Genomic DNA, 27,725 nt, shown 5'->3' with positions numbered 1-27,725 from the left:
TCATGGATCATCCCTTTAGTCCCCCTCAGGGATCACCCCCTCATTCCCAAAACCGTCCCTCAGGGACTGACCCTCACCTCCTCAAGGGTTGCCCCCTTTGTCCCACAAACTGCCCCTCAGGGATAGTCCCCATCCTTTTCAGGGACCAGCCCTTCAGGGATCATCCCTTACTCTCCCTAAGGGATTCCCCCCTGATCCCCCAAACTGTCCCCAGGGATCGCCCACCAAAATTGCCCCTCTCACTCCTCCACACTGGTTCCTCAGGGTCTCATCCCCTTGTGCCCCGAAACTGCCCCTCAGGGATTGCTCCCCTATGTTGCTCGTCAGGAAAATGCCCCTTTCCCCTCAAAAGTGCCCCTCAGGGATCGCCCCCTCATCCCCAAAACTGCCCCTCAGGAATGGACCCTCATCCTCCTCAAGGATCGCCCCCTCTGGAATCACCCCCTTAGGGATCACCCCCTCACTTCCCCTCGCATCGCCCTCCATCCTCGCCCTCCATCCTCCCCCTCCGTGCCGGCCCCGCCCGCCGCCCCACGCCCTCTCCCCGCCCCGCCACCGCCTCCGCCGCTCCCCCTGTGCCCGGCCGGCGGCGGCGCCCGCCCCATGCGCCGCTGCTGCCCGGCGCTCTGCATCCGCACCGCCATCGACGCCACCGCCATCGACGCCACCGCCGACATCTCCGCCGCCCTCGCCCCCGTCCCCGTCCCGCCCGCCGCCGTGTCCCGCCCGCCGCTGCTGGTGCTGGTGCTGCTGCAGCGCCGCCCCGCGCCGCCCGCCCCCGCGGCCCCGCCGCACAAGATGGCGGCCGGAGGGAGCGGCGGCCCCGGCGGCCTCTCCTCCTCCTGCCCGCAGCCGCCGCCGCCCCCGCCGGGCAACGGGGCCGCGGCCGCCGCCTGCACCAACGGCGCGCCCGCCTCGCCGCCCGGCCTCACCTACAACCAGAGCGGCGCCGCCAACCCGCCGGCGGCCAGCGGAGGCGCGGGGGGCCCGGCGGCAGCGGGGGCGGCGGGGGCGGCCGGCGGGGCGGGCGGTCCCGGCGGGGCGCTGCAGCGGGAGCCGGTGTACAACTGGCAGGCGACGAAGCCGACGGTGCAGGAGCGGTTCGCGTTCCTCTTCAACAACGAGGTGCTCAGCGACGTGCACTTCCTGGTGGGGAAGGGCCGCGGCTCCCAGCGCATCCCGGCGCACAGGTGGGGCGGGGGTCCCACGCGTGGGGAGCCGGCAGTGCGGGAGGGATGTGGGGTGTGGGGTGTGGGGTGTGGGGGGACCCAGCCCCATGGCCCTGCGGGGTGACCGCGGGTCCCGGGCCTCGGGAGGGTCGTAGGGGCCGGCCCGATGGCCCTGGGGGCGTCCCCTCACGTCCCCCCCCCCCCCACTGATAAAAGGGAATTGCCCGTTTATTTGACAAAACTGCCCCTCAGGCATCGCTGCTCCTCCCGTCAGGGATCACCCTCTCATCCCCCAAACTGCCCTTCGAGGATTGCTCGTCTTGCCCCCACGTTATCCCCCGAGGGAATTGCTCCCTTATTCCCTCGGGGAATTGCCTCTTTATCCCCTTCACTTCCCATCAGAGATTGCTCTCCTCACCCCTCCAAGTTGCTCCTCAGGGAATCACTCCCTTATCCCCCAAAACTGCTTCTCGGTGATTGTTCCCTTTGCTCCCTCATGTTCTTCTCAGAGAATTGCCCCCTTATCCCCTGAAACTGCCCTTCAGGGATTGCTCCTCAGGGAATGTCTCCTTATTCTCAGAACTGTTTCTCAGGGATGGCCCCTCATCCTCTTCAGGGATGATCCCTTTACCCTCCCTCAGGGATCGCCCCTCATCCCCAAAACTGCCCCTCAGAGATGGCCCTGAGAGGGCTGTGGGCTCTCCTGCAGCCTCAGGGGGTGATGTGCCATCGAGTGGGGTACAGGGGTGCAGGGTTTGGGCTGCTGCACCTCCCATGTGAAGAGAGACAAGGCGGTCACATAACTGCACCCCACACTTCACCCCCTGCTCAGGGGCACGTCCTGAGCTCAGGACCCCCATTGTGGCCAGTCAGCGTCGCCCCAGATCTCTCCCAGCCCTTGGGTCAGTGTCATGCCTCTCCTCACGGTCACCAGCCCAGGATGGGTCCAGGGTTTGGGTGAGAGTATTTTTTCCAGAGGGATGACGTGAGTGGGGCAGGCACAGCGCTGAAAACCCCAAATCCCTGGATCTCGCTTGGAAGTAATCGTTGGTTTTAGTGGGAAGTGGAGGAGAGGAGGAATAATCTCCCAGGCCACTTGATCCCTGCTGACAGTGATCAGTGAGAGCACTGGGAATGGAAATGAAAGAACAGTGCTTTGAGAACCCAAATTTCAGGAACAACATTTTAATTTTAAAATGACCTTTATCGAATCTTTCCTGAAGCCCTGTATTTTGGGGGTTAATCCACTGCCATAAGGAGCTGGAAGAGCTTTGTTGAGAATGACACCTGGGCCTGAGTAACCCATGGAGGGTTTGCTTAAGGCTGAGCTGCCATTTAAGAATTTGCAGCTCAGAGGAGCTGGGAATCGCCTCCACCTGGATGATGCGGATCTGACGTGGCTGACTGACATTTGGCTGGTTCCTTGGGGGAGCTCCGGTGAATCCATGTGTGCCACCCCCTTCCCCCTACCGTGGGAAGGGCCTCCCAGGGAAGAGCTCAGAGATGGAACCAACTTTAACTGGGTGAGGGAGGTTCCTTGGTGTTCCTGGAAGTGGTGCTTGGCAAAGGGAGCTTTGCTCCAAATGGTTTCAAACTATTGCTTTTCTCCGAAGTGCTCACATTCCTGGAAGTTTCATCTTCAGATTTCCCCCTTCTCTCTCACTTTCCAAACAAACCACACTTGTTCTAGGCTGGTTTGAGTGTTTAGGGTGTCAGCTTTGCTCTCTAATAATTTGAAGTTTAATTAGTATTTGGGTAAGCTTGCTCCTGTCCTGAGAACTAGGCTTGCTGGGTGGGGACAGGTGATGTTCAGCCCAGAAATAAATGTAAAATAAATGAAGCTTTGAAAAAAAAAAAAAAAAATTGGGCCCAAAGTGAGATGCTGCTTAATTGCTCTGAAATTCATCTGGTGCTCTGGGTGGTAAAGATAGAATGGTGTGACATCCCATCTAAGGATTCTAGAGATTTTAGTAAAACTTGTCCGTGTGATGTTACAGTTGGGATATCCTGGTGATTCATGGAGTACTGTGGTTATTTCAGAAACAAGAGAGCTTAAAATAAAACCACCCAGACCCCTTCTGTGCTCAGTTCTCCCACAGCAGCTTAACAGCAGAAGATACTTTGTGCTGGAATTGAGTTGCAAAGCAACTGTGAGTTCCATTGGAGAAGTGCTGTTTTGCTTCAGTGACCAGGGAGGTGTTGGTGCTTTGTCAGATGTCTGAAATCATAAAATCACAGAGTTATTGAAGTTGGAAAAGACCTTTAAGATCATCAAGTCCAACCATCAGCCCAGAAGCACTAAACCATGTCCCCAAGTGCCACATCCACAGGTTTTTTTAACATTTCCAGGGATGGTGATTCCACCACCGCTCTGGGCAGCCCATTCCAGTGCTTTACAAATTTTTCTGTAAAGAAATTTTCCCTAATATCTCATCTAAGCCTCCCCTGGCACAATAGTGTACAGCTCCCAGGTAGTCTGGTTTAATTGTGTAAATTTTCAGACCAAGCCAGGTACAAAGCGTGATTGCAGGAGGAGCAACTTCTAAATAGGGTTCTTGGACAGCTCCTCTTGTTGCCTTGAGGAGTGGTCTGCAGCATCCTACCTGTCATCCTTGGTATGCCTTCATGGTGTGCTAGGAATGGCTTTGTCAGCAGACTGGGAAGCACAAATAATCCGAGAGATGCAGTCCTGTGGGAGCTGGAAGTGATGTGCAGGTCATCCTGGTCAGGCTTCTCCAGGATGGAGCCAAGGGGATATGGAGGGTTTGTAGGTTGAGGTAATGAAGTGGCATGTGCCCAGTGAGGACAGCTGATGTTGTCCACAGGTGCTGGTACAAGGAAGAGGTTTCTGACATAGCTGTAGGTTCAGGTGTGTTTCTGAGTGTGCCTGGCAAATTCAGTTAATGGCCTTAATCTGAAAGGAGGAGACATTTAGATTAGATATCAGGAAGGAATTCTTTCCTGTGAGGGTGGTGAGGCCCTGGTTGCCCAGAGCAGCTGTGGCTGCCCCTGGATCCCTGGAAATGTCCAAGGCCAGGTTGGATGGTCTTGGAGCAGCCTGGGATAGTGGAAGGTATCCCTGCCCATGGCAGGGGGTGGCACTGGATGGCTTTAAGGTCCCTTCCCACCCAAGCCAGTCTGGGATTCTGTGGCTCAGCAGTTCACATCAAGCCGCAGAGACAGACAAAAGAAACTTCATAGAGCAACTAAGAGCAAGCATTCATTTTGTGTGTGAGAGCCAGTTTGTAGATAAAAGGTGTAAATGAGCTGGACTGAAGGGTCGCCTGTCCAAGCATCTGCAGCCCTGAGAACATCAGGTGTTTTCCACCTGGAGGAGGCTCCAGACCCTGTGGAAGTTCCTTGCCTGCTCTGGAGCAGGCCCTGTCTCTGAGCCTGGAGCTCGTTCCCTCTTGCTGCTGAATCAGCCACGAAGAAGACGGGATGGCCTTAATATTTTTCAATGTCAAGGCTGGGCCGAGCAGCTGCCTTGAAGCTTCACGGCGCCAGCATGACCAAGGTCAACACATTGATTAGACCCAGCAGTAAGAGGGAAGGGCTTTTTGTCTTTCCAGATCTGCTTCATTGAGCACAATATCAATGAGATTAGAAATGTCTAAACCTCATCAGCCAGAAGCTGGATGGGTGTCATAATTAAACTTGTTAATTGGCCAGAAAACAGGGCCCGAGAGTGAGCAGGGCAAGTGTGTGGGGATGCAACCCTGTGTGTGCTCCAGCCAGGGAGATCTAGAGTTTGGAGACAGCCTGAGTAATACTTCGGCTGTTGTTTCCAGAAGTCTCTTCTGAGCCCATCCTGTCTTTTCTTGGACGTGTATTCACTCGCAGTTCCTGCAGCGTCGTGTGCCGAGGTGTCCCATGGCTCCTGCTCCTGGGCAGGGCTGCTCCTGCCTCCTGCTCCTTTTGCCTGGGGTCTGCATCCTCTGCAGCCAGCACACAATCATCATCAGCAGCTTCTCATCACCTACGGTGTCACCGAGCTCCAGCACGTCACGTGTTGCTCTGTTCCTGTGCCAGCTCTTCTGGAATAGATATTTTAAGGTTTCTCCGCAGTGGCGCGGATGGAGGAGGGAGCTGGTGCAGCAGCAGTGGGGTAGTTGTGGGTTTTGAGTGGTTTCTTTTATTATTGGTGTTACTGCAGTGCCTAGAAAGGGAGCAGCACTGGTGGGCGTGCAGATGAAACCAGGTGACGAGTGGAGGTGCCAAGGTGAACATGAAGCAGTGAAAGTTGTGGTAGGAAGCAAAATAGCAGAAGGAGACATTTGCTTGCAAGCCTTCGACAGCCTGTGGAGTCAGCTTTGGATCCTTTTGAAGAGAAATCAAATTATTAACCTCAAGGAAGTTCCTGTGACTCTTATTGCTGAAAGTCAGTTTACTTTGGCTCTTCCTGGTGCAAAGGGAATGAGGAGAAATCAGGTGTTACTTTCTTAGTTCTTCTGTTTCTGCTGATTTCTCTGCCTCCTTTCAGTAGTCCACTCTGTTTTGGCCACGGAAGTGTTTAAAAATAACCCTCTGCTGGATTTTCCCATCTGAAACAAGCCCCATCTCTTCCTTCTGCAGACCTGCGTGGTTGGGGAAAGCTGGTGGATCGTGTGGGAGGAATGGTGTGCATCCCTGCTTTTCCTGGGGTGTCTTCAGAGCAGCTTTAAATGTTCATTTTAGGAAGAGTAAGAAAACACTGGAGAGAGAGGGATTTTCTTATGTTGATTATGTTCTCTTAACATTTTAAGAAAACTTCAAATGTGGAGTCCTGTGTTTCTCTGGCACCTCCCGGGATCCTATTAGGGCTCAGCAGTTTACAAAATCCAACTGATTTGTCCCCGACTGAAATGGAAGCAAACATTTGAGAGAATGCCCTTTTCAAATAGCTTCTGAAAGCTCTTGCTCGTTGAGGACCTATACTGTGCTGGCTGTGAGAATGAAAATTTGAGAGTGCAATTAATATATGTTAATTTTTAGTATCAGACAAAGCCAGCGATTGTTTTGCCACCGCCGCTGCTTTTGGAGGAACAAGGATTTTTGTTTCATCTGGCAATTCTGGTATTGTGAGGAAGGTTTTTATTTGTTCTTGACATTTTTCTTGAGAATGGTTTGACAGAAATATGCATGTGTGTACTTTTTTGTAGCCACTGTGGTTTGTCCCGAGCTCCCTGAGCCCATCAGGAACAATAAGCCGGCTCGTCAGCCAAACTTTGTCACAGCAAACGAGCCTGGCACATCCATGGAGCTTCACTCCATTGTATCCCTAGGAAGCCTCCTCTGGATGGGAGGGGAGTGAAAATAAAAGCATTGTTTAAATGGAAATTTCCTACTTCTAAAAGGTCATTTCCTACTAAATCTGACTGAAATTCCCCCTTAGTGCTGGACTTTCCTTGGGCTGGAGGTTTCATGGCCCCATGCCTGCTGTCTTGTATGGATTTCTGCCTACAGTTCTTGCTGCTTCTCTGGAAGTGTGCATCACACCACTGAAGCAAGAGTGTGGAATGTTCCAGCTTTTTCCTTTTCCTAGTTGGTGGAGAAGTGGTTGTAGTCATCTCCTGCAGCCTGGGCTGCTCTGCTGCCTCACACTGCTGAGCTGTGACCTTCAGTTTAACTTCATGGAGCTGCATGGTGGCAGACACCAGGAATCCTTCATGGCAAAAGCTCATCTCTGTATTTTTGAACAAGAAAGTTCTCAAAATGGCTAAGTCCTGAGGCAGGTACAGCAGCTTAAATACACACAGGCCCCTCAGCAGCCCAGGTCTGGGCCTCCTCCTAAAATAGGAGATGTTGTCTATCGGGGGGGAATCATCTTCTTTGCTGAGATATAATTTTTGGTCTCAAACCTGTTTTGTGCAAGTTCCTGCTTCCAGTCTCTTTAGAGCCGATAACGTTCTTCTCTGTGCCAGTAATTACCATGTAAGCTTCCAGCAGTGCTGAAGGGTTTGTGTGCACCTCACTGTGCTGGTTTGCTCCTAGGGAGGTTTGTTCTTCCCTCTGGGCTAAGCCCAGAGCAGGTTATCCATGGAAGGACTCACCAAAATGCCTGGGGAGGGCAGCTCCCGTGCCGGGGATTGGGATCTGCAGCTCCTGGTGCTGCTGCTGGTGCAATTTTGTGTTTCGGGAGCTTGCTCTGCCATCACCAAAGATGTGTGCCTAGGTCTGGGGAAGAGGATGGGGAGTGTGCAGTGGCAAGTTTTCCATAAGTGTTTCCAGTAGGTGACTGTGGGGAATTGCAGCAAGACTTGGGCTCTGTTTACTGAAAGAACTCGAACTCCTTAACTTTGCTGTTTCTTTGCTTCTCAACCTCAGGATGATACATAGGCTCCTACAGGAGCTCTGCAAAACAGCCATGTGTATTCTATTCCAAAATTCCCAAAACCTGGCCTTTGGGGAACCATTACTGTGCTGTATCCCAGGACAGAGCTCAGAGAGAAGTTCCTTGCAGCTTTGGTGCTTTGCAGTCCAGGAGCAGCCAGCCTGACCCTCCCTGCTCTTGCAAAACACTTTTGCTTTAACTCCACGAATGATTTGCTTTCCCTGAGGGTGGTTTTGGGGATTAGCAACCAGCCTGGGATTTTTTTGGAATATAAATATGATTTAACATAAGGTTTTATTTGCATGTTTGTTTTTTCCACGTTAGGTTCGTGCTGGCCGTGGGCAGCGCTGTCTTCGATGCGATGTTTAATGGTGGGATGGCCACAACCTCAACAGAGATTGAGCTGCCTGACGTGGAGCCTGCTGCCTTCCTAGCTCTGCTCAAGTAAGCTGCTTCTAAAGCACAGGATAACTGGGATGCACGGATTTAGTGTAGAAAATAATGTTTTTAATGAAAGCAGGGAAGTATTTGTAGAGTGGAGACTGTTAACTTCCAAAATAAAATGCCTCTTTGATCTGTTCAAGGGTATTTAAATGCTGGTATTAAATCCCTGTTTTCCTGGGTAAGAGTCTAGTGTAGCTACTGCATAAATATATATATATAATATTGGCCATTGTCTTACAGATCCTTATTCATTAATTGGTTTGGTTTCATCCAAATGCTCTTTGAGAGAGGAGGGGAAAAGTGATCCTCTGAAAGCTCTGTAAGTTACAAATACTTGGAGCTTGTTTAGGTTATGAACAAGTTGTAACAGGTAAGCAGGGGTATGCAATAAATGTCAGCCATTCCATGTGGTAGCACCCTTTGTGTGGGTTTTATTCCTCTTTTGGAGAGCTGGATTTGAATTTACATTTCCAGTGTGCGTTGCAAGTCTGTGTGCTGGAAGAGGAGGAGGAAGGGGCTGTAATGTCCTATTCACCAATTCCTTTAAGCTCGGCTGGTGCTGTACAACATCCAGCAGCAGTCCTGAATGGATGCTGGAAAGTCATTGTCCTGTTTCTATAGGATTTCTGTAACCTACTTCCAGGGGTTTCCAGTCCTGTGCTCTTGACATGTTCCCCCCTTGCTTCCTATTGGGAGCAGTGACTATATATAGCTCTGGCACACTTTTTGCTTTACCTTCAGAAAGTGCTTTGGTCATGCCTGTGCTGTCTTGGAATATTTTAAAATTGATCTGGGCTACAATGAAAGGCCAGAAATAATTGGGAGCCCCGAGCCCCCTCCCCTTTGGCTCGCTTTAAACCAGACATCAGCATGTGGGGAATCCCTCTAATTGGTGTGTGCCTATCAGCCATGTGGATCTCTCTGGAATGCAGAGCTTGTAACTATCTTTAAGTCTTAGTGAGGCCCAAATATCCAGTGAACTGGAGGCAAAAATCCTGGTTTTTCCCTGCCAGTGCTGAGATTTCAGCACTTAATTAAACAGAGGGATTTCAGAAGAGACCCATCATCTCAAAAGACAAAGTGATGAGTTTAGGTGGATTTCAACAGAAATATTTATATTTTTTTATGGAAGAAGTCGTTGGTGGATTACTTCAGTGCCTTGGAGCTTGCAGTTATGCTGCAGTAGCTGTGCCCATGGTCCAGTGACATCTTGGGTGCTTGAATCTAGAACTGAACTTTTAAATTGTTTTCAAAATGCTCAGAGCTTAAATGTGCCGGAGGAAGTTTGGGTGCTGCTTTCTAGGAGAAAACTGCCCAAGTATGTGGTATGTGTTCCTGGAGTAAAACCAATCCCTCCAAACACTGATCTGGAATGGCAGCTGATCCTTACATGTGTCTCTGGACTTGGTCCAAGCCATGATCTAATGCTGTAGGATCAGGAGCTAATCCAGGGACAAAGTGTCCATCCTGAATGTTCTGCAGAAGGTCCCATCTGGATGCTGGATTGTGATGGAGTTCGTGGGCTAGTGACCTTTAATAGTTCTGCTGTAATCGTGGAAGAAATTATTTTTCATTATTATTATTATTTTCATGTTAACCCAAAGATAAGAACACTTCTGATTGTCTGGGGTTAGTCTAAATGTTTTTTTAAATTGATACTGGGCTTTTGCACAGTTTGAGCCTCTCTTGTTGTCCCTCTTAGCACACACTGGACTGTGGTAATCAGAAATACTGACACATCCCTGCAGTAAACAAATAATTGGTTTTAGAGCCACTGTGTGCTTTTGATCTTGGAATAGAAAGGATTGCTCAGTGCAAATGGGGCTGGGATGTGTGCAAAATACATTGATGAACCTGTGGCCTGATGCTGCTATTGACAAATGCCCTGGAGCAGCACAAAAGCCTGCTTTCAGCAGTGAGAGTGCTTCCCTTCCTGTGGATCCCACTGTTGATGCTTCCCTGAATGGCATCCTGGTCCTCTCTAGCTGGAGGAGCAGGAGTTCCTCTGCTGCAGATGGGAATGCTGTCTGGCATTCCCCTGAAAGAGCCCTGCTGCTGTGCGAAGCTTCCAGGAACAGCAGCCACACAACCTGCTGCTGCTGTGTCCCCTTCAGAGAAATGCAGAGCAAGAAATTGCTGGAGTTTCCAAAATATCCCGTGGAATAGGAATGCCAAGCACAGTTAACACAATATCACATCTCTGTGCTTTGTGCCTGTGAGATCCCGACTGGCAAACTGCTCCACTGGTTAAAGGAAATACAGTAAACAAAAACTCTGCATGGGCTGTTCAGCCTGGGCAAGAGAAGGCTCCAGGGAGAGCTCCGAGCCCCTTGCAGGGCCTAAAGGGGCTCCAGGAGAGCTGCAGAGGGACTGGGGACAAGGCATGGAGGGACAGGACCCAGGGAATGGCTTCCCAGTGCCAGAGGGCAGGGCTGGATGGGATATTGGGCAGGAATTGTTCCCTGGGAGGGTGGGCAGGCCCTGGCCCAGGGTGCCCAGAGCAGCTGGGGCTGCCCCTGGATCCCTGGCAGTGCTCAAGGCCAGGCTGGACATTGGGGCTGGGAGCAGCCTGGGACAGTGGGAGGTGTCCCTGCCTTGGCAGGGGGTGGAACAAGACAGTCTTTTAAGGTCCCTTCCAAGCCAAACCGGTCTCGGATTCTGTGAAAAGGACTAACTAACACCAGTGTGTCACTGGTTTTACTGAGCTCAGCCTCTCAGTTCCTGCTGTCTCTGGTCAGTGAGTTCAGGTATGAGGGGGTTCAGTCAGGTTTCCTAGGAAGACCTTTGTTTTTCAGATCGTGAATCTACTTCGTTGTTTTGGCCTAACAGTGAAGGCTGGTGCTTTGCTGCAGCGTGGCAGTCCTTGTTTTTCACTGCAACTAACTCTTGCTTTATGCTGAAGTTACATTGGGAGCTGTGCCATGAAATGAAACAGTTCAATCTATAAAGTGAAGAGATGAGAAAGGGGAGTGTGGGTAAAGCACCTCGTGCAGTGGATGGATACATCTGAGTGCTTCTCAGCACTTCTGAATTAGTACTGTAGAATGGAGTTTCTCTTCTGAGGGAGGCAGGCAAGGTTGAATTTTTGTCCTTGTTTATTCTAATTGAACAGCCAAAAAAATGAATTTTAAGGGGTACACTTGGCCAGAGACTGTTTTAGCCTGGTGTAAGTGGCAGGCTAAGAGCTCACTGGTGGTGGGATGCAAGGCAGCTTGAGCTGCTTCAGTGGAAATCCCAGCTGTTAGAAGTTATACTGTAAAATGTCTGTTACAAAAAAAAAGAAAAAAAAAATCTTCTTCTTGGTAAAGCGGAGTGAGTGGAAAGGATGTGAAAACCCTTCTATCTCCCCAGTAGAGGAAATAGACCAGGATGATGGGCAGAGGCACAAACATGTTTTCTATGAATTGCAGGGGTTTTAGTCTGTTACCTTAATTCACCACAGCAATGTTTGTTTGCGTGTTTTCAGATTTCTTTATTCAGACGAAGTTCAGATCGGACCAGAGACTGTTATGACAACACTTTACACAGCTAAGAAATATGCAGTTCCAGCCCTTGAAGCTCATTGTGTGGAGTTCCTTAAAAAAAACCTCCGAGCAGACAATGCATTCATGCTGTTAACTCAGGTGAGTTTGTGATCATCTGCTTTCAGCAAGGTCCAGCACAGTCAGAAAACAGGAGTTTTCTTGGTGTTACAGAGTTGATCATCCAAAGTGGAGCAGTTCTGGGTCGTTTTGAATTCTTCCTCACATGAGTCCAGCACTGCTGAGCAGGGTCTTACAAAGAACAATAAAACACAGCAAACGTTGCTGCTGTTTCAGATCTTTCTGTTTCACTGTGGCAGGTGGTTTCCTCCAGAGTGTGAGCTGGGGATGGAGTTAACAGGGTGGAAAGATTTCATCTGCCAAGAAGAAAAGTGGAATGAGAGGATTTCCATGTGTTACAGAATCAGGACTGGTAATGCTGAGCTTTCTCTTGGTGCTGTGTCTGGCTGCTCAGCCATTCCTTGAAGGACTTTTGTGCACCCCCTGAAGTGGGGGTGAAAGAAAACTTTTTCATGAGTGCTTTGGTTTATTTTCCTGGGAGAGGAGCAAGGTGCTCTCTTCCTCAGCCTGTTCCAGCTCTGCCTCCTGCACTGAAGGCTCACAGACCCAGTGTGTCAGAGCAGCTGTTCCTTGGCCCTGCGTCTGATCCGGTCTCTGAGGGTTGGGCTCCTCCACCTTCCATTTGACTCTTGAAGCAGCAAAGTAGGAGACAGTGTTCACAACTTCTGCTTAGGTTGGAAAAAATCAGACTTTGCATCCAGGTTGATTAAATGAGTATCACTGTCCTTCTCATTTCCCGCCCCTATCTTCTCTCTCTGGTCCCTGCCACTCTCTTGGATAGCTGATGCCATGTTGGTGACATTCTCAGTGCTGTCACCTGTATGGGGGAGTCTGGCACTGCCAGGGACACCCTGTTCTGGGTGCCTGTCTTGCCCAGCATTCCTGTCTGCTGGATTATTCCCCCTTGTCAGGAGTCCAGGTATCTCAGGTTCTGGCTGTAGGTACCATGTGGGTGGCAGTGGCTACACCAGCAGTTTTGCAGATATTGAAGCAGTGCTGGCCTGAAGCAGTCACTGCTGAGCTCTTTGCTCAGGATTAGGCTGGGATTTTTTTTCAGTTTAAATATTTGGACCAGTTCTCAAAGTAGTTCCATGTCACACTGCTGTTGTAGGTAGGCACTTGTCTCACTGCTTGGGTTCAGCTACTGCTGCAACACTCCATGGCCTTCTTTACACATCCTCTTTAATCTGGCCCCTTTCTGCGTGCCATGAGCAAATGAGGCAGCCCCCGGGATGTGGAGGGATCCACTCTGCACTTCCCAGATGCAGATTCAGGACTTGAAGGCTCTTGATTGGGCGATGGCAGCCAAATCTGTGCTCCTGTCTGATGCATGGTAGGACGACTGCAGCTCCTTGGCTGCAGCTCTCCCGTTTGTTGGGTTCAGCAGCTGCAATCTGAAAGATCAGGAGCTGTTAGTCAAGGGCTGGGAACAGATCTTTCCCATAGGCTGAAGTTTTGGGGAGGCATCTTAGGCTACCCATTGCCTCATGATGGGTTAGAGGTATTGGGTTTTGGTGGTATTCCTTATGCAGAGGTTTTTTGTGGCTTCCTGTGTCTCTGCACTTGAGTTTGTAGCTTTGGCAAGGTAATATTTAGGTTTATGGTGACTTCCTTACAGGTCACATAGGTCCTTCTTTGGCAAAGGAAGGTTTCCTTGTGTTTGAGGTGCCAAAACCAAAATACTGCCTGGCACTCTTATCAGTGCCACTGAGGTGGGTGAAATGCCAGAAGGGGAAAGGCTTTCCTGATTCCTTTTGTTTGTGGCTTGTCCATTCTGATTAATCATCAGTGGTGATTCCCATCTAGCTTTATGTTCATTGTTGCTCTGTATCTAGTCTGAGATGTTTGAGGCAGGTGTTGTTTGAGAAATGTGCCTGATCTCAATGACTGGCTGCACCTCACTGAAAGGATCTCTTCTCACAAACCTCTTGTTTCTGGTCCTGCACTGTGAAAACCTGCCTGTTTTCTGCTTTCACTGCATCAAGCCAACAACCTCTTCAGTAAATTACAGACCTGACATAATCTTGTACAAGGCATTGCACAATAGCCTTAAGATCATGGACCTGAGATCTGAGGTAGAGCCCCAAACCTCCTTTTGTGTGTGTCTGCCCAATCTGCTGGTCCAGCAGCTGTGTCACTGTCTGTCTCAAGCAACTGCTGATCAGTGGCAGAAATATCAGAGGCAAACAGCTTTCCTAAATGATTGTGCCTCGTAGAGAGCAGTGATCCTCTTTCATGCCAGACGTACATCCAAGTGTCACTTTGATCAGCAAGGAAATAAAGCTTGCCTGGAGCTGCTGTGGGGGAGAGCTCTGCGAGCGTAGTGAAAGTCCTCACGTGTCCAAAGAGCCACTACAGTAGTAAAGTCTGAGTCAGTCACAGCTCTTGATGCCAAGAGTGTAAAGGCACTGGCAGCCCTCCAGCCCCTGGAGCAGGTGACAACTGCTGAAGTTTCCCTGGGCTCTGAGAAATTGTTGTTTCAGCTTCTTGAGGTCTCAGTGCAAAGGTTGGCCTTGCTGAGCTCTGCATCCCACAAGCAGGGGTGAAGCAGAAGATGCTTGAAGGTGCCTCCTGAGTGATGGAATTCCCAGCCCAAAACATGAGTTTTAAACCTTACCTGTGGCAGCGAGTTCAAGTCCTGGTGTATTCTTGTTAGGTGTAATGTCAAGGCAGTTCCTTCATAAACAACAAAACCAAAGCACTGGAAGTAAGAGGTCATTTAGTGTTTTTTGTGTGTTCCACCCCATTTCTGCTTACACTGGGCACAGGGCTGGTAACACGTGGCAGTCCAGGGTGGTCTGAAGTGGCAGCAAAATTGTTACAAGACTTAAGCTGAGCAGAGAAATTCTGAGCAGCTCTCCAGGCTGTGTGCAGGCTTTGCTTGGAATAGTAACCTATTTTGGGACAAATTCTTTAAGGTAACTGGATTAGAGTAGCTGTTTCTGTGGAAAACATGGAAATGCACTAAGCAGGCTGTGTATCCTGCAGGGCTCCCCAGGACACACAGGCACTGCTGCTGCAGCTTTTTTGCTAATACACGAGATCAGTGTGGCTGTTCTTACGGAATAAGCTGCCTCTGCATTATTCCTAGAGCAAGCAGGCCTGGAGTCATTGGGCAAAGCTTTCTTGTAAATAGAAGAGTGATGTAAAAATTGCCCATGCTCAGCTGACAGGGTCAGTATGGTGCTAGAAAGCACGATCGGTGCCTGCACCCAGGCCCTGTTAGAACAAAGACGTGCCTGAAGACACGCACAGCTGAACCAGGGCTGCTGCCAAACACAGAATTTTCTAGTGTTTGCCTTGTCATGCTTAACTGCTTGTGAAAGGCCCAGTGGATGCCTGGTGCAGTCAGGCATGGTATTGCTAATGAAGATGGGCTGTGGCAGGGGAAGGGGGGTTCTGTGTAAACTTTAAAATACCGTTTCTGTTAATGATGCTCTCTCCTGCCTAGGCCCGGCTGTTTGATGAGCCCCAGCTGGCCAGCCTGTGCCTGGAGAACATAGACAAGAACACCTCAGATGCCATCAATGCAGAGGGGTTTACAGACATTGACCTAGGTAAGCTCTTTTCCACCCCTCCCTCTCTCTCCCTGCTTTCATAACCAGCTTGTCTCCAAAGTTGTTACAGGTTAATGCTTGGCACTTTGTGGCTTGGCTGTTCTGGAGCAATCAGTTGAACAGTCTCTGGCACAAAGTGGCTGGAGACAGGGAATTTGCCAGAGTTTGCTGCCTTGCCTGCAGAAATACCCTGGAATCTGCTTACTTTGGTGCAAGTTGAGTTTTCTGGGCATGACATAAAGCCCGTTTCCTGTGTTGATGTTGGCAGGTTTTGGGTGAGTGTAAACTTGCCTTTTTTTGTAGAGTTGGCTTTGTTCCCCAAGTCTTTGTCAGGTTTTGGAGTTAAAAAGGTGTTGTGCTTTTGGAAGCAAGAACTGGCTATTTTAATTACCATCTGCAGTTTCCAAACTTGCTGGGCACAGTTAATGAACATTAAAATTCAGGCTTTAACCTTCTTCTAATGAGATGGGCTGTGGAGGTAAGGCACGGGTCACCTTCTGGCTTTCATACTGCTTGTTTCATCCAAATTTGACGTCAAGCAAGTTGCAGTTCATCCTCCTGCACTTGCATTTACATGCCAATTAAATGGGCTCTGTTTGCTGCTCCAGTGAGTTCCTTGCTGATGGAACACACAGATAAATCTTCCTCAGAGGCTGCAGGCAGCACTTTTGGGAGATGCTGTTGGTTCAGCCGCTTCCTCTTCTACCTTGGTTGTGCAGGGGGTACTCCTGACGAGGTGAAAGGGGCTGATTTGGGGTTAGAGCCTGAAGTTGTGCCTGTTGTCCTGCCCTGCAGACACGCTGGTGGCAGTGCTGGAGAGGGACACCCTGGGGATCCGGGAGGTTCGCCTGTTCAATGCCGTGGTGCGCTGGTCGGAGGCCGAGTGTCAGCGGCAGCAGCTCCAGGTGATTCCAGAGAACAAGCGGAAGGTTCTGGGCAAAGCTCTCTCCCTTATCCGCTTCCCACTGATGACTATTGAGGAGTTTGCAGCAGGTAACTCAACAAAGGTGTTTCTGGCAATCCTGGTCTTTGCTTTTCCTCAGCTAAGTCACGTGAAAGAGGGTTTTCTCTGTGTATCTTGTAGTAATTGAAATATGAGATTCCCCTACATTCCTCCCCATTTTCCCTCATTCTCCCCTAAAAAGGGGCTTAAAAGAAGGCTGGAAAGGGACATTTCATAAGGGCGTGGAGTGACAGGACAAGGGGGAATGGCTCCCTGAAGGAGGAGGGCAGGGTTAGACTGGATATCAGGAGAAAATTCTGTATTGTAAGGGTGCGAGGCCCTGGCACAGGGTGCCCAGAGCAGCTGTGATGCCCCTGGATCCCTGGCAGTGCCCAAGGCCAGGTTGGATGGGGCTTGGAGCAGCCTGGGACAGTGGAAGGTGTCCCTGCCCATGGCAGGGGTGGCACTGGATGGGCTTTGAGGTCCCTTCCAACACTATGCTGTGAATCTATGATTACAAAATTTACTGTCTAAATGCCATTTCCATCTATGCTCATTCATTCATTTTAAAGCCTGTGGTGCTCCCCTGGGAGAGCAGGGGGATCACAGCTGTGTTTGCTCTCACAGCGTGGTTGGGTGGTTACTGTCCTGTTCAGCTGAGAGCAAAGATCCAAACTGGGGTTCACCTGCTCCCCTTTCCAGCCATCCCGAGCATTTAAACTACACAAAGCTAATGGAGTTGCAAATAATTGCTGTTGATCATAGCCTGTTCCCAAAGAGAAATGGGGATGTTTCTCCCCATCCTCTGCCTGTGGTGGTGTTGGCCCTGTCTTGCCAATGCTCTTCAGAACAGAGCCCCATATCTGCAAAACTTTGAAAATGTTCTTTGAGCTGAAGGCTTGATGTTGTTTAGTCTGTGTCTCAAAGCATTTTTCAAGTTTACATTAAGATCTTGATCTACAGAGATGTCTCACTCATTTCACAGCTTGGACTATAGATTGCCTTGTTTTGTTTTCACTGCCTGTTGTCTTTGACTTCATCCTCTGGTGATTCCCCGGGGATTGGAAGCTGGCAACGGCTTAACTAGTTTTCATGCTAAAAAGACACAGTGGAGCCATTTTCCAAACTGCAGCTTGTTTCAGGCTGCAGTGCTGTGCACACAGAAGCAAACAGGGGCACTGACCCCCTTCCTTTGCAGGTCACTTCTCAGGGCAGTGCTGGCGTCAGCTGGTCAGTCCTTAATGTCCCTGTTCCCATGTGAGGAGGGCTGTTAGTAAGGAGAAAATCGGTGCTTCAGACTTGGTCCCCACTCTCTGTCCTGTCACAGCTGTGATGTGGCCTTAGGGATGTGGATTTCTTGGAAAGGAGCTCGCTTAGTGAAGCAGAGATCTTTGTATTTTTCTGCAGATCCCGTTTCTTTCAACCCTTCCTTGCAACTTTGTATCATTCTCTCACTGGAAGGAAAGTGTTAATTTTGGCATGTTTGGGTTGCAGGCTTTGAGCTGGGAATGCTGGTGCCCCTCCCCATGTTGTCTGTCACAAACTGCCTGTCCCCCTTGTACCTTTGTGCTTTAAGAGAAATTCTTGTGTTTTCTCCATCCACTTTAACCTAAAAGGTGAACAAAGCCCCCAAACCTGAGGAACTGCAAAGATCAGCTGTTCCTTAAACAAGGAATTAATTTGGAATTCCTTCAGCTTTGTCCTCCTTCTGAGTGACTCTGATTTCTGTGGTGATCACAGCAGAGGCAGGAGAGGGAAACCTTTCCCCTCCACACCCCTCTCTCCCAAAAGCCAAAAAAAGAGGGAATTTTACAGCAGTGGTTTCACCAGTTTATTGTATAATCTGGTATCAAACGTGGGGTTTTGCATGAAGATGTTTTAACTGGCAAATGTGTCCCTCCCTCCCCTTAGAGCAGGTAATTTGAAACATTGCAGAAGTGAGTTGCAGCAACACGGGATAAGTTCAGACACGATCAATGAGGCTAATTTTTTGCTGAACAAAGTATCCAAAGCTCATTTAAGTTTGAGGAGTCAACTTCCTTGAATTCATGAGTCTCTCCCCATTGCAGCATTGGACCAGGATATGTCTGGGTAACATCATGCTGAATTTAACCAGCTACAAGTAGTTTTGGACCTAGGAGTAGCTGGGCATTTGCTCCCCACATTAAAGAGCCTTTAACTGCTGTTGTTTCCCCAGTACTCAGTGGTCTTGTTTCTGTTCAAAGCCTTGTGCAAACAGAGCTGTAGAGAGGCTTTTGAGTCTTAGGCTGACAGACTAATTTTTATCCAGTTTCACTTTTGAAAGTGTTTGAAGTCATTTGCAAAGATTGAGTTTAGCATCACTGAGTTGGTTGCCCAGAAGTGTCCAGGGCCAGATTGGATGGGGCATGAAACACCCTGAGATAGTGGGAGGTGTCCCTGCCCATGGCAGGGGGGGCACTGGATGAGCTTTAAGGTCCCTTCCACCCCAAACTGCTCTGTGATTCTGTGATCACTTTGGAAAAAATGTCTTGTTACTGGAGAAAAGATGAGAAAGTGCTCCAACTCTTACTAAAATAATTAGCATTTTCTCCAAGGTTCTACAATAAAGGTATAAAAATGCAAAATGTGGGTTAAATGCCTGAAGGAATGAGCTGAACCACCTTGGTCTTGAGTAAAAATGCTCTTAAACTTTTTGAGTTGATGGTAACTGGGTGACAGTCCCTCTCTCTTGTCCTCATGGTCTTCCATCGTGTCTGAACCACCGGTGTGGATGTATGGAAATCCCTGTCTCTTACCAGTGTTATTTCCAGAGGGAGTGGGGCAAGGATCAGCTGCATGCTTTTGGGTTTTTTTTTGGTAGCCCAGTGCATTTGGGCTCCACAGAGCTGGGCACTTAATCACAGTTCCATGTTCCATGAAAGCTCTGCAGCCCAGGACTGCCATGTGGATAAAGGGCAGCACCTTTGGGATTTAATGTCCTGATGCACCACTGGGATCCCATCTGTGATGGGGGTTTAGCCTGCTCCCAGCTGCAAGTCAGGCTTGTTTCCCCATGAAAATCCCAGAGGGATTCCTTCTGGCTGTGCAGTTTTGGGGCCCATAAGATCAGAAGGGTCCAAAGCTGTTGGAGAGTGTCCAAAGGAGGGACACGGAGCTGGGGAAGGGTCTGGGGAGCGGCTGAGGGCACTTGGCTCGTTCAGCTGCAGCAGAGGAGACTGAGGGGAGGCTCCTGGGGGCTGCAGCTCCTCCCGAGGGGAGGCGGAGGGGCAGGGGCTGAGCTCTGCTCTGGGACAGGGACAGGAGCCCAGGGAACGGCTGGAGCTGGGTCAGGGCTGGGCATGGAGCTCAGGGAAAGGTTCTTCCCCCCGAGGCTGCTGGGCACTGCCCAGGCTCCCCAGGGAATGGGCCCGGCCCCGAGGCTGCCAGAGCTGCAGGAGCGTTTGGACAGCGCTCTCAGGGATGCGCAGGCTGGGGTTGTTGGGGTGTCTGTGCAGGGCCAGGGGCTGCACTGATGATCCCTGAGGGTCCCTCCTGACATGGATATTCCAGGACTCTGTGGTTCCCTAAGGCTGACGGCATCGCCACTTTCCTCCCCTGCGCAGGGCCTGCCCAGTCGGGGATCCTGACGGACCGGGAGGTGGTGAGCCTGTTCCTGCACTTCACCGTGAACCCGAAGCCGCGGGTGGAGTTCATCGACCGGCCCCGGTGCTGCCTGCGGGGCAAGGAGTGCAGCATCAGCCGCTTCCAGCAGGTGGAGAGCCGCTGGGGGTACAGTGGGACGAGTGACAGGATCAGGTCAGCTCTCGCGCTCATTCCCACCCCTGGACTGGTGTTCCTGAGCTTTCCACTGCTCTAGCTCTAAACACGCGAGATTCTGTGCTAGACCCTGACTTTCCACCGTGTCAGCCCCACAGGGAAGGTGTTTTGCTGGGCAGAACCACCCCCTGATGCACTGACCTGCACATTGCTGCCACTTTGCATCTCTGTTGGCAAAGGTTTCCAGAAAACATGGCCCCCCAGCACAGGCCCCTGGAAAGGGAGGGAAGTGACCCCCGCAGCTATAGGGACACATGAATAAGGAGTCACCAGTTGTCCCCCCTCCATGCTCTGTGGGGGACAGGTAACCATTGCTCCATCAGGTTGGTTCCCTGCTCTAGGTGTCAGTGTGGCTTGTTGAAGCCCCTTAACCTCTCCTGGTTGGGATAAAGTTCTGCTGACACCCAGTTTGTTCAGACCTGAGCTTGTGGAGAACCAGCAGAGCCCAGTCATGGTGAAAGGGACTGGCAGGTGTGGCTGGCAAATGGTGCTTTGCAAGGCTTGTGGGGCCAAGGAATGAGAGCAAGACAGGAGGGAGTCAGGAAGCCTTGGTTCTTTCCTGATACATGTTTGGTGGAAGGGGACTCCCAGCAGTGTAGCTCGTCACAGTTTCTAAGATGGTTCTGTTTCACTGGAGCTGTTGGTGGGATCCTCTGGTCTGTTCATCCCCAGCAGTGGGAACTGCTGCCAGCTCCAAACACTTCCTGTTCTCGCCTCGAACGCTCACAGACCTTTTTGAGCTTGGGTTTGACTTCAGGTTCAGCCTCTGCAGCATCAGGGTCAGTTCCAACACGGAATGTTCCATGCTGGCTGCAGAGCAGAGGCTTCCAGCCTGCCCCAGGTGTTTGTTCTGGAAATACAACAGGGCTAAAAGACTTGGTGGACGGATGAAGAAATGCTGTTGGCAGCTTGGCAGCACTGAGGCTTCTGCTGCCTGAGAAGGTGGAGCTGTAGTGGGGTAAATATCCTTCCCCTTCTTCCTTGGGCAGCAGGGATTCCTGCACTCAGGAGTCACTGAATCCTTATTTCTGCTCTTGGTAAATTTGGAATGCAGCAAATACCCAGCAGCACATGAACAATTCCCCAGGGCTCAGCAGTGAAATACCCAGTGGCACTTGAGTGGTGTTTGCTGGACCACTGTGAGGTGGGCACTGTTCCCTGCTCCCAGGCTGCCCTGCCCGGGCCTGGCGGGCGTTTGGGGATGCTGATGTTTTGCCACAACTTGGAAACACTTCCTGAGCCTGGACCCTAACATTTGGTGATGGGATTGTGCAGCTTTGTGTTTCACACAAGCCCACTGGGCCAGTCAGAGGTGTGAGTGTGCAGCTGATGGTTTCTGTGCAGGGTTTCACCTCTTAGTAAGGGCTGCACTTAAATCTGTATAGGTTTGATTAAACCACAGATGTATAATCAACACAAGTGGAGATACCTGTGTATCAGCTTTGTACTGGAGCAATACAGGAGTGGCAAGTTTGGACTGACTTCCCTGCTCTGTTCCTGCAGGTTCTCAGTAAACAAAAGGATATTTGTAGTTGGGTTTGGATTATACGGATCCATACACGGGCCAACGGATTACCAAGTAAATATACAGGTAACGCTCTCAGCTGCCTTAAAAATCCTGGCTATTTTAGGGGCTGACAAACGTGTTTTAGTGAACCTGCAACAAAACCTGAAGTTCAGAGGGACTCTGTGTGTCCCTGGGCAGGGGGGCTGGCAGATGTAGCAAGGGCCAGATGGGGCACTGGGGATCAGAAGGATTATTGCTCTTGATTTTATTGCATGTCACTGCAGCACCTCCCCCGCTCTGCTCCCAGCTTTGGGGCAGTTGGGAGGCAGTTTATGAAGAAGCTGTGCATGATTTCCCACCCCAAGCAGGCTGAGGGAGGCTCAGTTGTCTCAAGTCCATCGTGATCTTGTCCAAAGAGCAGGTGGATCCCGTGGATCCTGTGTGCCTGGTCTGGGTGCACGTGTGTCACCCCAGTCTGGGTCACTGGAGGAGGACTGTCCCCAGGAGAGTTACTGCAGCACACGGGGCTGGTGTGATGGGCACAGGCTGTCAGCATTTCTTCCTTGATTGTCAGGGCTCATCCTGCTGCCCTGAGCTCTTGGGGGAGAAGGGTCTAAGCACAGTGTGGGCCTGCAGCGCTCTGCCAGCCTGGGGGTGAGGAGGGGGTGTCCTGTGCTGTCTGGGACTTGAGCCCACAGCTCTGTGGTGAGCTCAGAGGGGCCCAGAGCAGCTGTGGCTGCCCCATCCCTGGAAGTTCATGTCCAGGATGCAGCTTGGAGCAACCTGGGATAGTGGGTGGCATCCCTGCCTGTGGCAGGGGGTTGGAGATGGATGATCCTTAAAGTCCCTCCCAACCCAGATGTGGGATTCTGCAGTTCTGATCATAGTGATCATTGAGGAGGGACATGAGTAATGGACAGTGCAGTCATCACAGGGCTGGGCAATCTGGGAGTGCCTGGGGCTCAGCCCAGCGCGGGGACACACTCGTGGGCAGGGCTGGCAGTGTCTAACCCTGCAGGTGAAAGGCTGACCCTGTGTTGCAGATCATCCACACGGACAGCAACACGGTCCTGGGGCAGAACGACACCGGCTTCAGCTGTGACGGATCGTCCAACACCTTCCGGGTCATGTTCAAGGAGCCTGTGGAGATTTTACCCAACGTCAACTACACAGCCTGTGCTACTCTAAAGGTACCACACGGGGTGGGGTGAGGTGCAGGCAGGTGAGGGCACCTGCTGTAGGTCTTCAGTGCAACCTGGGCCTTGCTCTGTGTCCTTCGAGGCCAGTGGTACAATCTCCAGGGTCTCTGTGTGACCTGGTGCTGCCATGAGCTTGTTCACCACCAGCATTCAGAGATGGTTTTTGACTTGTCTCACAGCCCTGAACAGGTGTTTCTCTGAGGAGGGGATGGGGTGATTTTTTGGTGTGTACAGCTGAGCTGTCAGTTCTGCAGGTGTGTAATCCAGAGCCTGCTGCAGTGGCCTCAAAAAGTTCATATTTAGCTGTTGAGACCTGGTTAAATTAGTGTTAAGTTCTGATAGAGATGAGATTGAGCTCAGAATACCTGAGGTGCAAATCCAGGAGGAAAAGAGAGGAACTGAGATCTCCAAAGCTCCGAACCCACCAGAGAGCCTGGGCAGCAGCAGGGTCCTGACCTGTTCTTGTCTTCCGTGACCCCCACAGGGTCCAGATTCCCACTATGGAACCAAAGGACTGCGCAAAGTGATCCATGAATCACCAACAACAGGAGCCAAAACCTGCTTTACGTTCTGTTACGCGGCTGGGAACAACAACGGCACCTCCGTGGAGGATGGACAAATCCCAGAGATCATCTTCTACACATAGTGCCGCTGCCCAGCCCAGCCTGGACTCGACTCTTCCCCATCACCTCCCAAACGAAATCTCTGGCTGAGTTTGACCACACCAATTGGAGCCACACTAGCCAAAGGTCTCAGTGAAATCATTTCAAAGCTCATGTTCTGCCTTGTGCTAGTGCTGCTGCTGCTCTCAGGTGCCAGGCCAGCTGGTGTCCCAGTGCAGGCCAGCTGGTGTCCCAGTGCAGGCCAGCTGATGTCCCAGTACCATTCGTAGGTTGTCTGTGGCTTGTTGTTTTTCACCTCCTGATTAACCCTATCTAACAACGTGCGTTTTTTGGACTGTAATGAATGTAGATGCTTTTCCACCAGTCAGAAGCGAGGCAACAAGTGGCTCTGGTTGTGGTTTCACTTGCCATGAGGAGATGGTCCTGCAGACAGACTCGGTCAGGGCTGGGTGGCCCCTGCTCTGCTCCAGCTCAGCAGTCCAGGCCAGACTGCAGGGCTTGGCCAGCCCGTGTCCGGCACCTTCCCTCCCTGCCAGCAGCCTCAGCACACACAGCCGCCTTCAGAAGTCATGGGAAGTGGCCTTTTCCCTGAGGCTTTGCTGTTCCAGCACTACACAGGCTTGGAGACCTCAAACCTGAGCTCCTCCGGAGGGACCGTGGCATTTTCCTGCCCTTCTCACTGATCTGTGACAATCTTCCCCTCGGGCAGTTGGTGACAGCGAGGTGACCTCCCTACAGCGTGGGAAGGGGCAGCAGCCTGGCCAGGAGGGCCCTCCTGCATTCTGAGTCCCCATGGTGCTGCTTCCAAACCCCTGGCACGTTCCAAGCGCTGGGTGATGCTCAGCTCAGCCCTGAGCAGCCCCAGCTCTGGTTATTACTGGTCGTTGTCCTCTGCAGAGTGCCAGGGTTTGTCGGTTGAAGCAGAAGGGCACCTGCCTCACCTGTTCCCGGGCAGCCCTGCAATTTCCATGCACGTTTCCATGCGTTTCCCTCTGTTCCTGTGCATTGCTGCCCCGTCCCTGCTGCCCTGATGGAAGCAGGAAGAGAGGCTGGATGTGCACCTGCCTGTTACCTATAATGCAGCAGCTGGACAAGGATTTACCAAACGGTTCAGGAAAACGTGGAATATTCTCTGTGCTGGTATGTGTTTGCACACTGCCTGTTGGCCAGGCACAGGAGGGAGATCACAACCATCACCTGGTGAGCTGTGGAGCCCTTGAAGACACCCCTTGTACCCGTTCAGGGCCAGCTGCTGGTCCCCGTGGCTGTCACAGAGAGGGTGGCTGGTGCTGGGCTGCCTGACCAGCCCCACCCTCACTGCCCACAAGTGAAGACCACGAGACTCTTCCTCCCCTCCTCTGCAGAGGAAGCTGGAGTTAAGCTCAGCCTGGCAGTGAGACTGGAGCCACCAGAGTCTGCAGGGCACTGGCTGGGGTGGTGCTGCCTCAGGGCCCCTTCTCCGACCTCCTGCTCCAGCACACAGAGCCATTGCCGCTCTCTGGGAGCTGCTGCCTCTGGATTTCACTTCTGGAAGTCGAAACCTGGCCGTCCTTGGCTGGAGCACGGCTTCTCCTCCTCCTGCTGCCCCAGCCAGGATCCTGGGGCTGTGCTGGCTGGAGTCTCCTCCTCAGCTGTGCAGCAGCAGCCTGGGAATGCCCTGAACCTCCTCACCAGTAGCTGTTAGAGCTGTTAGTAGCCCAGAGCGTGTTCCATGCTCCAGGGTGATGGTGTGAGCTGTGTGTTGTCAGCCTGCTTCCAGGTGGGATGGTTCTAATATGGCCAGTACTAAAAAAATAGAAAAAACCCCAACCCTGGGTCCATGACTTGGTGACTGAACCCGACTCTGTGCAATGCAAACAGTGTTGTGAGATGGATTCACAGCCCAGGCTCCGTGTCCGACGGGATGTCCGTGACTGTGCCCACTCCTGTCACCACCCCTCCCCCAAAGGTGGTGGGACTGTCACTGCTGGCCCCGTGCTGGGGCCTGCACCTTCCCCGGGGGGTCTGATCTGGGTTCTGCACCTCGGGGCATCAGGTACAGGTGGAAATAGTGGAATAATTGGAATTTGAGAGAAGCAGAGCAGTGCACTTGGCTCTGGGAAGAGCAGGGCTCAGACTGGCCCTGCCCAGCTGCAGTGGGTGCCTCCCGCTGGCTGCTCCCTGGAAGTTCTGTTCTCACTATTCTTTTGTGATGCAAATTCTCTTCCCAAATGCCACCTTCCTGCCCTCCCCGTGTGGGGCAGGTCTGGCAGCTTGTCCTGTCACAGAGGGAGAGGAGTCAAACTCTGAACTACACCTGAGCAATTTCTGTTCTTACAGCTTTCCCGCAGTTTGATGCAATTCCGGCTTTTGTAGATAGATGAATGTAATTCCTTGTTGGACATGCCTGTTCCCAGAAGTATGAGCCATTCTGTTGTACCACGTCACCTTCCGAGCAGAGCGGGCCCGGCCCGGCTCCTGTGCTATTTGATGAATGTATCCGATGCTCTCGTCCCGTGTTCACACTCTGCTTTTGGCCAGCTTTGTGATTTGTAAATAGGAAAACAATAAAGACATCGAGGTTGTCTTTCCGAAGTTTCTTTGTGATGGGAGGAGAATGATGGCCACTGGAATGGTGGAGGGGAAATCTGGGCCAAGCTGGCTCCTGGCCCATCTGCCACAGCCGAGGGTGTGGGGTCCTCAGCTTCCCCATCCATGGAGTGTGGGATGAGCCGGATCCTTAGGAATCCTGAAGCCCAGCAGTCACCAGAGGTGGTAGTTGGAGGGCGGCAGGGTGGCACAGGGTGGGCACACTCTGGTCTTTGTGATGTCATTTTATGACTGAATTTCTTGACCCTTAATTGGAGGTTTTTGACAAATGCACTAAAAGCTGCCGCAGCCTTTGCAGGGACCAGTCCAGGCCTGGGGGGGAAAGGCAGCTCCTGTGCCCTGTGATTCACAGCACAGAGAGGCTGGGGGGGGCTGCTGGAGCAGGGGCGAGGGCTGGGCTCACTCAGCACCGCGGGGCCACCAGAGCCCTGCTCTGGCCCTGCCCTTTGCCTGCAGGGAACAGCGGGGCCGTGGTGAACGTGAGCCCCTGGGCAAGGGGCAGCTTCCCAGCGCTGCAGACTCTGCTGGAGCTCATCCTCGGGGCCCTGCAGTGCCAGGGGGAGTCCAGCCCGGCCCGGCCTGTCTGGGGCTCTCACCCTGCCCACACGGTGCTGGGGCCTCGGCCGGATCATGCTGGGCTCAGCACAATGTCCTGGCTTTCCTCCTCCTCCTCGTCCTCAGCCAAGGGCTCCCGCAGCTCCCGTACCCGGCTCTGGGCTGTGTCCTCTTTCCAAGCGCTGCCCCTGCTGGAACACGGCTCCAGCTGGGAATTGCCCTCCTGCACCATCGCCTTCCTCACTCACGGGCTTTACAGGAGCATCGGCCGGGAGCCTGGGGAGCGCTGCCCGGAGCCATTGGCTTTGCTGCTCTTCCCCCGACCTGTCCCCCACAGATTTTCTTCCTGCTGCTTCAGGAAAGGCTCCTGGGTAGGGAGCCCCTGCGAGGGGCTGGGGCTGCTCCCACCCTCTGTTGGGGGAGCCTCCAACGAAAAGGGGGTGCTTGGGCAATGTCCTCAACCTTGTGAGCCACACAATGAAGCACAGAAGAATGTGTTGGGTTTTAAAGATTTTTTTTATTTTATTTTTTTTTTGTTTTTATTTAAAAAAAAAGCCCCTAAATTCTATGGCTTCCAGGAAGCATCAGAGAAATTGAAATGCCGTTTCTGTACACTTGGTTTTAAAGCAGTAACTAAACTCGCAATGGAACAAACGCTCTCACGTACAATCGCAGTATTTTGACTCCTCGCTGGAAGGACAGAGAGTCCCGGGCTCGGGCCACGTCCCCGGCGGCCGAGGGTGTGTGGACAGAGCCGGGCACTCCGGGCACACCCTCGTGGCCGCGTTCCCTTCCCCTCCGCGGCTCCTCTTCGGCCTCTGCCGGGGCTGCTTTGAGCCGACGCGCTGACAAGGGGCCACTTCCAGTGAAAATTTTAAGGCGATTTTTAAAATTCGTTTGTTCGCCTCGCTGGGGACACGAGGTCAAACGTTGCACGTCCCCTTCCCGCCGTGGCCAGGGACGCAGCAGCAGCTGGGGCTGCCCTGGCTGCCGCAGCCCGGACAAGCCAAAGCTGGGGTCAATCCCGAATTTAGGATGAAGAGGGGGCCCTGGGGAGGGCACGGCCCCATGGGAGACCCCACGCCCCCCCAGCCCCTCCACAATCCGGGGTCTCCAGCCCTCCCCCCCCCCCCCCGAGATGGTCAGTTTGGACAAATGTTTCGAAGCAGCCACAGATGGTCCCATCCCTCCCCCGCCCCCCCAGCACAGCCTCAGCCCCTTCTCTTGGGGCAGAACAACAGGGTTTTGGTAAAGATAAGTGTGTGTCCCCCCCAATGTGTCACGATCAATACACACGACAGCGCACGGGGTCAGTCAGTGGGGAGCTGCAGTGCCCTGGGGGTGGCGAGGAGCACGGGGGGTGCGGGGTGTCCGTGTGTCAGTTCCAAAACCTCCTGTTCCCCCCGCCCCAGGAGCGGCCGGGCCC

At 52.1% G+C, this 27,725-nt stretch overlaps 1 protein-coding gene across 1 annotated transcript; it reads left to right on the top strand.

Annotated features, from left to right (window-relative positions):
* The first annotated feature begins 603 nt into the window (after positions 1-603).
* BTBD2 (BTB domain containing 2) lies at positions 604-25,729 on the top strand. Its single transcript, XM_032093071.1, has 9 exons — positions 604-1,190; positions 7,807-7,926; positions 11,393-11,549; positions 14,980-15,085; positions 15,881-16,078; positions 19,613-19,805; positions 21,330-21,417; positions 22,377-22,523; positions 23,017-25,729. The coding sequence occupies exons 1-9, from the start codon at positions 604-606 to the stop codon at positions 23,176-23,178; spliced, it is 1,758 nt and encodes a 585-aa protein (XP_031948962.1). The 3' UTR covers positions 23,179-25,729.
* Positions 25,730-27,725: the final 1,996 nt, after the last annotated feature.

Source organism: Corvus moneduloides, chromosome 28 (assembly GCF_009650955.1).
Source record: "Corvus moneduloides isolate bCorMon1 chromosome 28, bCorMon1.pri, whole genome shotgun sequence".
Classification (NCBI taxonomy): Eukaryota; Metazoa; Chordata; class Aves; order Passeriformes; family Corvidae; genus Corvus; species Corvus moneduloides.
The sequence above is the reverse complement of the archived record's forward strand: the minus strand, read 5'-3'. Positions and strand labels throughout refer to the sequence as shown.